The sequence below is a fragment of the Venturia canescens genome, chromosome 4 (assembly GCF_019457755.1).
Source record: "Venturia canescens isolate UGA chromosome 4, ASM1945775v1, whole genome shotgun sequence".
NCBI classification, from domain to species: domain Eukaryota; kingdom Metazoa; phylum Arthropoda; class Insecta; order Hymenoptera; family Ichneumonidae; genus Venturia; species Venturia canescens.
The window spans coordinates 14,863,855-14,876,014 of NC_057424.1; the positions used below are offsets into that span (position 1 = coordinate 14,863,855).

Genomic DNA, 12,160 nt, shown 5'->3' on the forward strand with positions numbered 1-12,160 from the left:
TTTGTCATCCGTACAAGAGGGTATAAAACGGATGCAAATAGTGCCAGTCAGAGAGCCGAGATTAAGTGACCAAATAGTAACCTTTTGACACCGAATATTATAAGGACGATGACAAGTATTCAGAGTCGGAATAGCATCGATTTATTGAACGGAATAACTACCTTGTCGAAGATAATAACTGTAATTGATGAGCACTATTTTGTCCACGTTCGATAGAATGATCGAGTAGATTTTCTTAGAGGAATGTTGGATTGAAAAATAATAACGTGTGCTACTAAGTATTTATTTATTCTCAATAAATCTTAACGCTGTCACGAAATAACATAACTAACGAACAATGTATTTTATCTTTATTCACTCGCAGGACGACCTCAACCCAACGTCAAATGGTGGAGGGGTGAAACTCTCATCGATTCGAAGGACGAACCTGGGGAGTTTCCCGAGTTAAAGAGAAACACCCTCGTTGTAAAACACCTTACAAGGGCTGATCTACATGCTGTTTTCACATGCCAGGCATCGAATAACAACATTAGTCAGCCTGTCTCGGCAAAGGTCGCCATTGAAATGCATCGTGAGTATTATTCATGCCCCCAAATTGCTCCAACGACCTCTTATTTATTGTTTTATTCCTCAATTCGAACAGGACCAGCGCGTTGTAAAAGGCAATCGAGCTGACAATCAACCCCGTCGTTTCCCTAAGTTATTGTTACCCCAAACGTAAATGAAGCTACTTGATATACTTGCAGAAAGAAAAATTCAGTATTTCTTATCAAGAAACTTTCGAGATTTGACATTCGGTTTGTATGCATTTTCCGTTGATAAGCGAAGAGAAAAAATTTTCAAACAATTAATGAAGGATCGTCAAATCGTTTGCAAACTAAGCGGCTTCACTTATCCGTTCTCGATTTATGTTACCATTCAAAGGACCAATGGAGACCCAAGTGGCGCGAGCACTTTCGTTGAGCAATCTTACTAATTGGTTAACTTAAAACTTTCACGTAAGTTTTCACTCATGAAAGAATACTTCCAGGACTTCCAGCTTGACTGGAGCATCCTTTCTCTAATGAAATCATTTCGGAACTGTCCATCCGAGTTGAAAATAAAATGCTGGCATGCCCGGGATACAACTTCGCGATCAATGAATAATCCTGTAGAAAGTTTTTGCTGATTATTTGAGTTACAATGTTTCGCTCATTCACTACAAAACAACGGTGTTCCCCATTGTATGTGAATCTCATCGAATATATTCCAAGATTTTGGAGTTTGTTATTTTCATTGAAATCTCGTGAAAATCACCTGGCCTCGGCTCAGTTTGTCTACAAACCGAAATAAGAGAAACCTCAAGTTTATGAGGTGCTTTGACTCTCGTCTAGTTGCCGGAATCCCTCTCTTTCATTCACATATACACAACACAGAATCCGCGGAAATCCACCGCTCCCAAACGGGCCAGCTAAAGCGGAGGAAATTACAGAAAATTTAGCTCTCCAGAGAGCTAAAGAGGGAGAAAGAGAACAAATAGAAAAAGAGGAGCAAAAGTACAGAGGGGAAAAGTGAAGAGTGTTCGAAGTAGAAAATGAGCGAGATTTCATAGTAAATAGGCCATGGAGATAAAAAGATGCGTTTTCTCAAACGATGAAAAACGAAAATTCGCCCAGTTGAGGAGCAAATTCACGTCTGTGCACAAACGGTCATAATACCGAGAGTTCTCGGTTTGCCAGTCGAGCGCAAAGGAAATTTTTACGCTCATAGCCTTGACTGCCAAAGCCATTCCTTTTACTCTCGCGCAAGCTTCCGTACGAATGGAGCATGTGCTTCTTTTGCATTCTCTCTCTTCAATGAAGCTTCCGCGATGCTGCTTTTCTTTTTCTCCTCAACATCGATACATTCGCCGCGGATTATGTTTTTGTTGTGAACGACGATTTTCGATGGCAAACCAAAGCATCTTTCTTCTCTCTGCTCTCTTCCACGACCGAGAATATATCTTTCCAACAGAATCTCTCGACCGAAAAAGAACCACATTTTACGAGAAATGCTCATCTTTTCAGATTTCATCAGTGATGTCGAGAGATTCCAGAAACGACGAAGATATTTCGAACAAAATGTATCCTGGAGGTACTATTTCCGATGAATTTTTGTCGTAAAATATGAAACAAATCGTCGTGGCGTCGTACAATAAACACAGATAAATATCCATCCGCAGCGTCGAAAAAATTGACTCATAGCATCGGTAAACTCGCCATGAATACTTGGCACGTTTGCATGAAAAATGAAAATTAAAAAAAAAAAACAACCAGCACTGTTTTGAAACAGAAATTAATCTGATTATGACTATTGAAAGGTGTATTATTGTAGTTTTTAATTATCGATATAATTAGAGCAATAAATATCACATTTTTATAAGGGAGGCTCAGAATAAAGCTCAAACGTCGGACAAAACGAAACCGAAAATACCAAAAAAATTTTAATCAAATATCTTAGTGATTGATAGTCATAGATAGCAAGTACATTGACAGCTCCGTCGTCCGCTGGTCCGAGACTCGTCAAAACTATGCTTTTCTGGTATTACCAAAAATAACAAGGAACTATCCCAAATTGGTTTACCGATTGAAATTTTGAAAATTTATACGATTGCCATGAAGCGAAGAGCTTCTGGCAGGCTCTCTCGATAGGAACGAAAGTCGACGTATTTGGGACAATCTGATAATCTCAGAGTGATAAAATTGGAGCCAATAATAAAATTCACAAATGTGCAGCATTTCTGCACAAATACCAGCAGTACGTTTCTCCCTTTTTGTTGTTGTTGTTTCTTTTTTCTCTTTTCATTATCGTAATTAAAGTCATAATTCCACTGGCAATGAGACCTTGCGTGTATGGTTTAAAAAAAGAATCACTGAAAAATGTGTCTTCGATAAGGGAACATGCTGCTGTCTTTGGAAGCATTTCAAGCGATTCGATCCTTTCTACAGATATTATTTATAACGAAAAGGAAAGATACCACGAGACGAGTAATTTCGCTTTGCAGACACTCTAGAAAGCATTACTCGCACGAATTTTCTTTCTCTCAGAAAATTCAACGTCTCGGTATTTTTTTCGCCTATCGAAACTGACAGTTCATTCATTTCCACGGCTCCTCGAGATTGCTCTTATCGAGACTCACGAGTCGAACTGTACACAATTCCGACTTGCCTCGTCTCTAGGCTGAAATCTCAAGTTATCTATTCGACTGTCTTCCTCTCGACTCCCGACGTTTACAAATACAATAAAAATAAAGAAGAGAACAAGAAACATGACAGGAACCTCGACCTGCTACACCGACGGAAGAGACAGGTTGACGCGCGACATTTTTGCATTTTTTATCTTAAAAATGCGACTACTGAAAACGAGAGTGGTGGAAAAACGTTCGGCCAACCATTTTCTCAAGAACATTTTAATTAAAATAGACACAATTGTATAAATTGTAGTCTTCAAGTTGCTCGTCTCCTTGGCTTATATTTGAAATTTCTCTTCGGACACTTGACGTAGCAAGCCGAAACCTCATCTTCTGATTTTCTAATGTACAAATGAAGACGCTCTTGAATTCCCTATTCATAAGATTAATGAAACCTCATCAATTATTTACAGGATGCTAAATCCGTAAGAACATGATAAACGATGTGATTCGCCACGGATACAACGACCCAAAGATGTTGCGATTAGGAGCCCAGATAATGAATCGATTATTTGTGTGCGCAAAGTTTCGTCTAATAGCACTTTACACTCATTCATAAAACTGCTTTTTAATCGCTTTACATATAAAACAATGGACGATAATTTAACGAAATGAGCGAAACTGTAATTTCGATTCCCAATTCCCAAGCTACGAATTCAGAGTTGAACGATTCGTTTTTCAAAAAATGTCTTGCTCACAATATCGAAATTGATATTAGCTCACAAAATTCTCCAAAAGCTTCTTGAAGCATTGAAACTGGAGGGACGCAAAGCCAATGATAAATTGTAGCAAGAAACGACTATAATTTCCAAGCAAACAGCGTCGTCCATCTTCAAACCAGAGGGAATAAAGTATATTAGATGGGAACATATTCTTAGCGAGGATGCTTAAAATAGGATAGAAAAGTCCGATAACCGGGTTTGAGTGGGTTGACTCTTGTACGATCACCACGAGTGCTCGTTAAAAAAGCGAAACGCTCTTGGTGGAAAAGCACGCTTGTTTTCTATATATTAACTCAAATGAATGTGTGTGTGTACGTGTGAATATGTCCCAAGTGAGTACTGCGGTAGTGCACATTGACTTTCAACGTTATCGTGACTCCCCGGCGACGATGAGAAGTTAACCAGAGCGTACCAGCTCCATATTGGCCGTACATTCGCTCGTCGTACACTCAGCTATCACCTTGCGGTGGTTCAGTGTACTCGTAAACGCACATACACTCACACTTGAATTTTATATCCATTTTACTATATACGGGAGCTATACATACGAGTTAAAGTAAAAAAAGGTCGTTTATTCTGTCGAAAGTACACTCTCGATACGCCTTTTTACTTAAATCCATCGATATATACGTGCATATCTACGTGCATCCACGTATATGTAAGTAGGCAAAGGTTATAAGAGCTTTTCTATCGCGTACAGCATTCAGGCTCGGCCACTTCTCCGGAGCCCAAGTTTGTCTCCACCTTCGAGCTCCTCCATATCGTTAAGTTTACTTTCAGAGAAGCGCATAACATCTCACCAGGTATTCATAGATACTGTACTCCTCTCGAGCTACCTTTTTACCAAGGTATTAGAGAATCCCGCGTGCACCGGGTATACAGGCACTTTGACCTTTTAAGCTTTTATCGTAACACATTAACGTTCTATAACGTTTTCTAGCCGCTCTCTTTTATACGACGCTCTCTCTTTCTCTCGCCCTCGTTCCTGCTTTCGGCTTTCGCTCTTTATCTGTTCACATGACAGTCACAAAACCGCGTCGACGGTTGTTGCCCTCTTAAAGTGCGTAAATGAACACTTTGGGTTTTACTCTTGCACTTTGAAAGTTTGTTCTTAAAGGGAATTACTTAAATTCTCTCACTATTTTTTTTGTTTTTCTAACCGTTGTACCTATCGACGAATGTGACTGGAATAAAAATTGACGATGGCGAATGTTTCTGGAGAGATTTTCGTGAGCTATTTCAGTCGTTGGCTCTCGCGAGATCTTAAATATAATGAATGATCAGCTGCTTAATACGGCGAACTCCGAATAATCGACAGGAAATGATATTCCTCCAATCTTCAGCCCACACTCTTTGTCAGAATACCTATACGAATGCGAATAGCAGAAGATTTTCTACTAATTAATTACCCCCTAAGTAATTCACCTTTAGAAATGGAATTTCGTCATTTTGAAAGTGAGGCTCGTCAACTCGTTTCCAAAGTTCGTGAGGATTCTTCAGGTCTCTCTCTCTCTCTCTCTCTCTCTCTCTCTCTCTATCTCGTATCTACCACATCTGTGGTTTTATTTAAATAGAACCAGTTGAAATTCGAGGTGCACGTCAGCTTTTCATGCTCGAGGAAAGTGCCAGAGAGAAAATTTCGTCTGTCAATGTCTACCTATGACGCGAAATTAACAGATGGAAATTTTATTCTTTGCACTTTGAACTTTGGACCTCTTGTTTGAACCTTCGCACGTTCCTCGAAGAGAAATCGAAACCACAGTCCCGAAGGGGATTAGACTGAGAGTGAGGAAAGCGGCAGTAAGCACCACCGACCTCCAGTGAGATTTTAAGCTGTACTACAAGGAATTCGTACGATAAAGTAGTGCCAGAGGCACAGAATACGAGAAAGCGCTGCTCTCTGGGATTCCGCAAAGGATTAAATCTCATAACTTTCGCGATGCATTTTGTGGAATTATCGGTATGCCGCCTCACGAGTCACCTTACTTGCCCTCTTTCATTCTGTTTTCTACTCGCTCCCGTACATACCTTTGCGACTTCTCTTGTCTCCAAAACTCGGAGACCTCTCGTTTATCAAGTGCCGATTTTCGCAGCGTGCGCAATGCTAGTCACATATAAACAAACTCGAATTGAACGACTGCAGTTGCAGAGCGAAGAAATTTCGGTTGACTAAATAACTCCTGCTGAGTGATGCACTTGGAAATTTCTAGCGAGCTAATTCAGTCGTCAAATATGCGCGAGACGAGCGGCACTGAAACGAATTAAATGAGGCAAAGAAAGTCCTGTGGGGACGTTTATAAGTACGAATATTACTTAAAACTGCACTGCCGAGATAAAATAAAAGTTACAAGGTTTTATTCGATCGGAATGTTCTCCTCACCGGATGAGAATACCTGTAGCCTGTTAGAAATAGTTATGGTAGGACCGATCGGAAAAGCCGACAAGAATAATTCCAGAACTCCATCCAGGGATACACGAAAAAGCAAACTTTTTTATTTCAACGGAAAAATGAAGAAACCGCGAGAAATGGTTAACGAAGTGTGCAGTGCCCAGAGCCTCGATATTGGCTTGAAACCTTAAGAATCAATGCTCCCTTTATCTACAACCAATGGAGAGGAATAAAGAAATGGGAGGTGGAGTGAAAGATGAAAAGAGGGAGAAGATGGTGAACAGTTGTAAGATGAAGGCTTACCCTTGAGCAGAGTGCAAGAACTTCGGGACTCCGACAAAGTTGGCAAAGATATGCGGTGAGTTGTCCACGAAAGGGAGAGAAATGCCAAAGGGAGAGAGGGGAGAGAGAGAGAAGAAGAAAAGATTTTCCACTGTCGAGCGAATCAAAGATGAGAAAAAAGGAGCAGCTGCCGAGGAGGAAAAAGACAGTAGAGCAGAAGATTTGCGGAAGAATGATTCCGAAATTGAATCGGCGCGCCTGATGTAACCTCAAGGAGAGAGAAATTAGAGAGCTCGAAACGATTGCGCTTCGGCTAAAGCACGTAGCGCATTAGAGCCAAGTCCGTATGTATGCGGATGTATGTGCACCTGCGTCTATATGCGTTCTGAAGCAAGCTCGAGAGGAGCGAAGAGAAAATATAGAGAACGAGGATCATCTCCACACAGGAGTGCTTTTCGATGTGGTCGGAAGCGCCCAAGTCCTTTCTCAATTTCTACAGAGAATCGGAGAACACACCGACCCCCCGGGAAGCCCTCTCGCCTTCAGGCCTATATAGACCGTCTCCTCCCTCTGCACCATACCCGACCTACCTAATCGAGCTTGACTAATTAGAGGCCAGTTGGCTGGTAATGGAGTCAGCAAGCGAAATTGGATAATGCTATGCCTGATTTACACACACGCGCGCCCTCGCACACAGCCGCTCGCTTGCACACACGTGCCAGGAGATTGTGAAAGTGAGACGATAAAGGTGAGCGAGTGAGTGGCGCGAGAGAGAGAGCGTGCACCAGGAAATTGTATAATGCCGAGTTACTCTTGGATTCTAACGTACAGAAGCGGGGGATGGTTCCGCAACCACTAACGCCACTACTAGTTGCCACGGTTACTAGCATCGCATCGAGGCCGGTGGTTGGTGGTCGCTCCGTCGATTGGCCAGCTTGTTCCGGCCGGTTGAACGGAAACGTTCCTACGAATGGACTACCCAAGAGTTCACCGATTCGCTCATTGACCGAAAGATCGACGTACAAAGAAAGGGAGAGGAGGAGGGCCGCGGGAGAACAAGCGCGAGGAAGGGAGAGGGGGAAGAGCAAAAAGGAGAACAAAGGAATGAAGGGAGACGTGGAAAGAAAGAAAGCGAGAATGAGGGAGGAAGAAATGAAATGGTATCAACGAATGCCCGAGGGAACAAGAAAAATTCGTTCACGAGGACGAAGAAAAAAAAAGAAAACGAGAGTAAGAGAGAGAGAGAAATCACCGGCGCACGGAAATCCGTTAGATTTTTCGATCGAAGCTCTCTGATTCTTCGTGCGGATCACGGAAAGAGGAAACCCGCCGGGCACGATGGGAGAACACCGAGACGAAAAGATGAAAGGACAGAAAAGAAATAAAGAAAGTTGAAACAACGACAATGAAAATGAAAAGGAAAATGGAGGGCCATCAGCGTACTGCCGGAACTCTCGATTAAATATTATATCGATGGATCAGAAAAGCTCTGCTCAATGGAAGTATATATACACCATTATCAATATGGTATAATGCCATTAGCAAAGTTCTAAGAGTAAAAAAGTGTTTGTTGCCGATGCACAAAAGCACTGAACGATGTGCACTCCTTCGCGTGATATGTTACTTTTCAAATGCGTATCGGGAGATGGTACGTCGACCGTCCACACCTAAAATCAACCTCCATTCATTCGTGCTTTGTTTTGCTATTATTTATCCATTTCGTGAACGTTCCACTAACGCAGTTGACACATTATTAATTCACATCGAACAAAAACTTAAAACACTTGTAAATTATGTTTTGAATCACATTTATCATTGACAAGGATTCCCATTAAGGAGGAACAACTTGCTGTGGATTTACATTTCTGATAATGTTGAAAGGGAAATTCGGAGCCTCATTGATCTTGTAAAAAAGTATTTACAACGAAGCTCTTTCGCATTTCGTTGATTTTAGCCCGTAAATGCATCACGTGGAAGCTACAGTTTTCTTTTCGTTCGGCGTTTATTAGCGATTTCTGAGTTTGAAAAAAAAATCAAGACGAAACGATTCGTATAGCCGAAGGCTGTGAGAACGCTCAGCCAAAGCTCGCTCGGCTGTCTTACAGCGAGTATCGCAACAGGAGTGGGAATTTCTCGATCGGGCAAACAAAAGAGAAAAAACAGAGAGCAAACGATGTCGGAGTTACGTCTGTATTGAGAAAGAAAAGCGAACGAAAATCATCGAGATTGTATTCGAAAAGGAAACGCGAGCGAGAGGAGGGGAAAAAGAGCATAAACGTGCGAATTCGCGCGAGGACGCGAGAAAAAGATCTTGCACCTTTCCAGGCTTCCTCGCACCCGGAGGGCGCAAACATTATTTTTCTTTCGTATTTTACTATCGCACAAGGAGTTTCACAAGGGAAGCGAACGAAGCGAGGAAACACTGCCACGTCATCTTGGAGAGTAAAAAAAAGTGCGACAAAAAGTACGGAGAAATAGAAAAATTTCGAAATATATATTTATACAGAATGCATGCCCAGAGGTTGCAGTGAGGAGCGAGAGGGAACAGTCTCCCGGGATGATTGTTGCGAACCGACCGTACCTGGAGAAATAAAAATGAAGCAACGCACGAAAAAGCAGAATAAAAAGTGTGCAACAACAGTTTTCGCGTGTGAAAATGTTCAATGAATTGCGAAATAGGATTTAATAGAAAAAGGTGTCACTGCACCTGACCTCCTCAACGATACCTCAAGAGCGATCGTCTGCGATAGAAAAATGTTTTCTCACACAAAATTCTGAGTCGAAATGAAAAACCTTTCATTCGTTACTCGCCGATTAGCATTTCCAAAAAAAGACTGATTCAATCGTTATATTCACGCAATTAATTTCTCTTGCTCTGCATTTACCACGAGCAAGAAAGTGTAGTTTGTCCATATGGAGGAGATAGGAGACGCTTTATAAACGCGAACGAAGAGAAGGTAAAATCTCCGCAAACTAGAAACATCTAAGCACGCGTAGTCAACGATTAAAAGGCGCTCTCTGCTGCACGTGTATAAAAAAAATGTATATATTTATGTGTATAACGTATATATTTTCAATTCCCTATTGCAATAAGTTTAACCTCGTGCCCCCACCTCTCGCTCGTTACTTACGTTCATTCTCGTTCGCTCATTAGTTTCCCTCGGCAAAACCACGGAAATCTTTCCCCATCTTTTGCCCTGTATCTCTTGTTTTTTTTCCCCCGTGATTACCGCGCTCCCCCCCGTGACGCCAAGTTGGTTCTCCTCGTGCTTCGATCTCGCTAGGAGAACCTATAGCCATGGGGTGAAACTCTTATCGGTCCAGGTTGGATTTCCTATGGATTCATTCGTCTCGTGCTTCGTCCATCTTTCTTTCTCTCTTTTCGTTGTTTTTCGTCTCTCTCCCTCTCTCTCTCTTCTTCGTTTTTTTCTCATTGCAGTTTTCATTTCGTTCGCTATTCTCTTTCTCGTTCCTTTATTCGCTCGAGACCCCGCACCGCGTAAGCGCAGAGGTGAATTCTTATTGAACCCACTGGGACGAGAAAGGACGAACGATAAATAGAGCTCGAGGAGTTTCATACCCCGCTCGTTCCTTTTTTTTCCTTTTTTTCCTCTTCTTTCGTTTCTTCCCTTCACTCACCCTTTTACCCGTAATTGCACAACCCACCCTCCCTACTCACTCGTTTTCTCATCTCGCTCTCTCTCTTTCGTTCTCTCAACTCCGCTCGTTCATTATTCTCTGGTCGCAAGTCCCAGCTTTTAATTTTTTCTTCTCGTTAATTATTTTAACTCAAAAGCCTCTAGTCTCTCGTAACACATTCCCGATTTCCATCATTTACTTTGTGCTTTGTTAAACGCGTCGATGCCTTAACCTTTAATCCGCATTGGAGATATTTCGAATACTTGTATTGAACGTTTCTTAGAAAGTAAAAGGTTTTTCAATAGGAATTTAGCTATTTTAACGACACCTAAAATTCACTCATTTTCACAATACTTTTATGCTAAATATTTTATAATGTAAACGACCGTTTTAATTGAAAACCTTTAAAAAGCGTGTATGACTCTTCGTCGCAGAGTTATTTTAAGAGACATCGAATTTTTGAATAAATTATATACTCCGACCGTTCAAAGCCCACAAGAGATTGAAAATTCAGATAAATTATCCTTTTTCCATAAAGTTATTCCGCTTGAAATATATCTCGCATAGATATATGAGCGCGGAGCCGATGTATAATTCCATCTGACCGCGAACCCCGAGGCCGCATCTATTATTCTTCATCCAAAAGTAATATCCTCCAATCTCATTGTGAATTTCAGTTCATCGAATTTTATTATGAATTTTGAGAATAGAAGCGGTTACGCGAGGAGACTCGCCGCGGCCTCTCCAAGTCTAATGAGTAAATTTAAATGGAAAAGAGAAGAAAGACTGGGATTTCGTGCGGATAGCTATTCCCATGGATCTCGATAACGTGCGAAAGCGAGGGAGAAATAAAAAGTCACGTTAGATTTTGATATCACGATCAGAGAGAAAGAACAAGTAAATAGATAGAGGTCGGTGAAGGAGGGAGAGGACAGAGGAATTGAAAGGAGACAGAAAAAAGTAGTAAAAGAGGACGAAAAAGTTACGAGTTTTCGTTCTCAACGAAAACTAACATTTTTTTCTTTCCTTCGCTTCTCTTGCTTTTTCATTGGAGTCAAAGTTGCGCGCGCGACTGCCAAAAGTTTAATTCCGGTTTTTCGTGTGGCAACCCTCTTACCCTCCCCCTATTTCTCTCACCACACGCCTCTTGAATGGAAAATCTCGTAGCATTTCTCCTAGTTTTCACCCTTTTTCCAGTCACGCGATAGAGACATCTTTCCTACATCCAACTCCACTTTTATTTTCCGAAAAACCCTTTTCACCCGAGTATCACGAGAGTGAGAAGACTCACTTCTTCCTTCGAATTGACACCATAGAAAATAATATCCTTGTGAAGAAAAATAAATCCGCTATTATAGTTTCCTAAAACTGATTAAAAGTTGTTTCATTACGCAGGAACGTCTAAACACAAATTATTTGAAAATCCTCCGTATCATTACGACTCCAAAGATTCAAGGAGACGATAATATTCCAGCCGAAAATACACGAAACTCGCTCGTCGACGATCATATCACAGTGAATGAATCCGATGAATCTGATTTCTTTCGATTTCTCGCCACATTTTTTCCCCCTCCAGATTTTGACGGTTGATCCATCTAAAAATACAACTGGAGAGTGCACATCGCCAACAAAACGTGACGTTTTTATATCCCTCCATATAAATATACGTAAAGATTCATAGGGACGAGAGAGAGAGAGAGAGAGAATAAAATAAAGATATACACGAAAAAGATAAGCGAACACGACTCTCGCGTGACAAAAAAATGTATATCAATATGCGAATTGTACGACAAAGAGTGAGTTCACTAGCGATATTAATCGCATACACACGAACGGGTGTGGATCTTCGGAAAGCGAATGAGGCAGGTTAGCTGTGTCATGATATTATTCACAACAAGTACATATTTATATACGTTGCTT

General features: G+C 41.2%; 1 protein-coding gene across 8 annotated transcripts in view; it reads left to right on the top strand.

Annotated features, from left to right (window-relative positions):
• Window positions 1-12,160, top strand: part of LOC122408999 (synaptogenesis protein syg-2-like) — a 225,695-nt gene that overhangs the window by 184,869 nt on the left and 28,666 nt on the right. For all 8 annotated transcript variants that reach the window (XM_043416165.1, XM_043416164.1, XM_043416168.1 and 5 more), the window contains one exon: window positions 365-571. In XM_043416165.1, coding sequence (XP_043272100.1) covers window positions 365-571 — 207 coding nt within the window. The remainder of the gene's footprint in view (window positions 1-364; window positions 572-12,160) is intronic.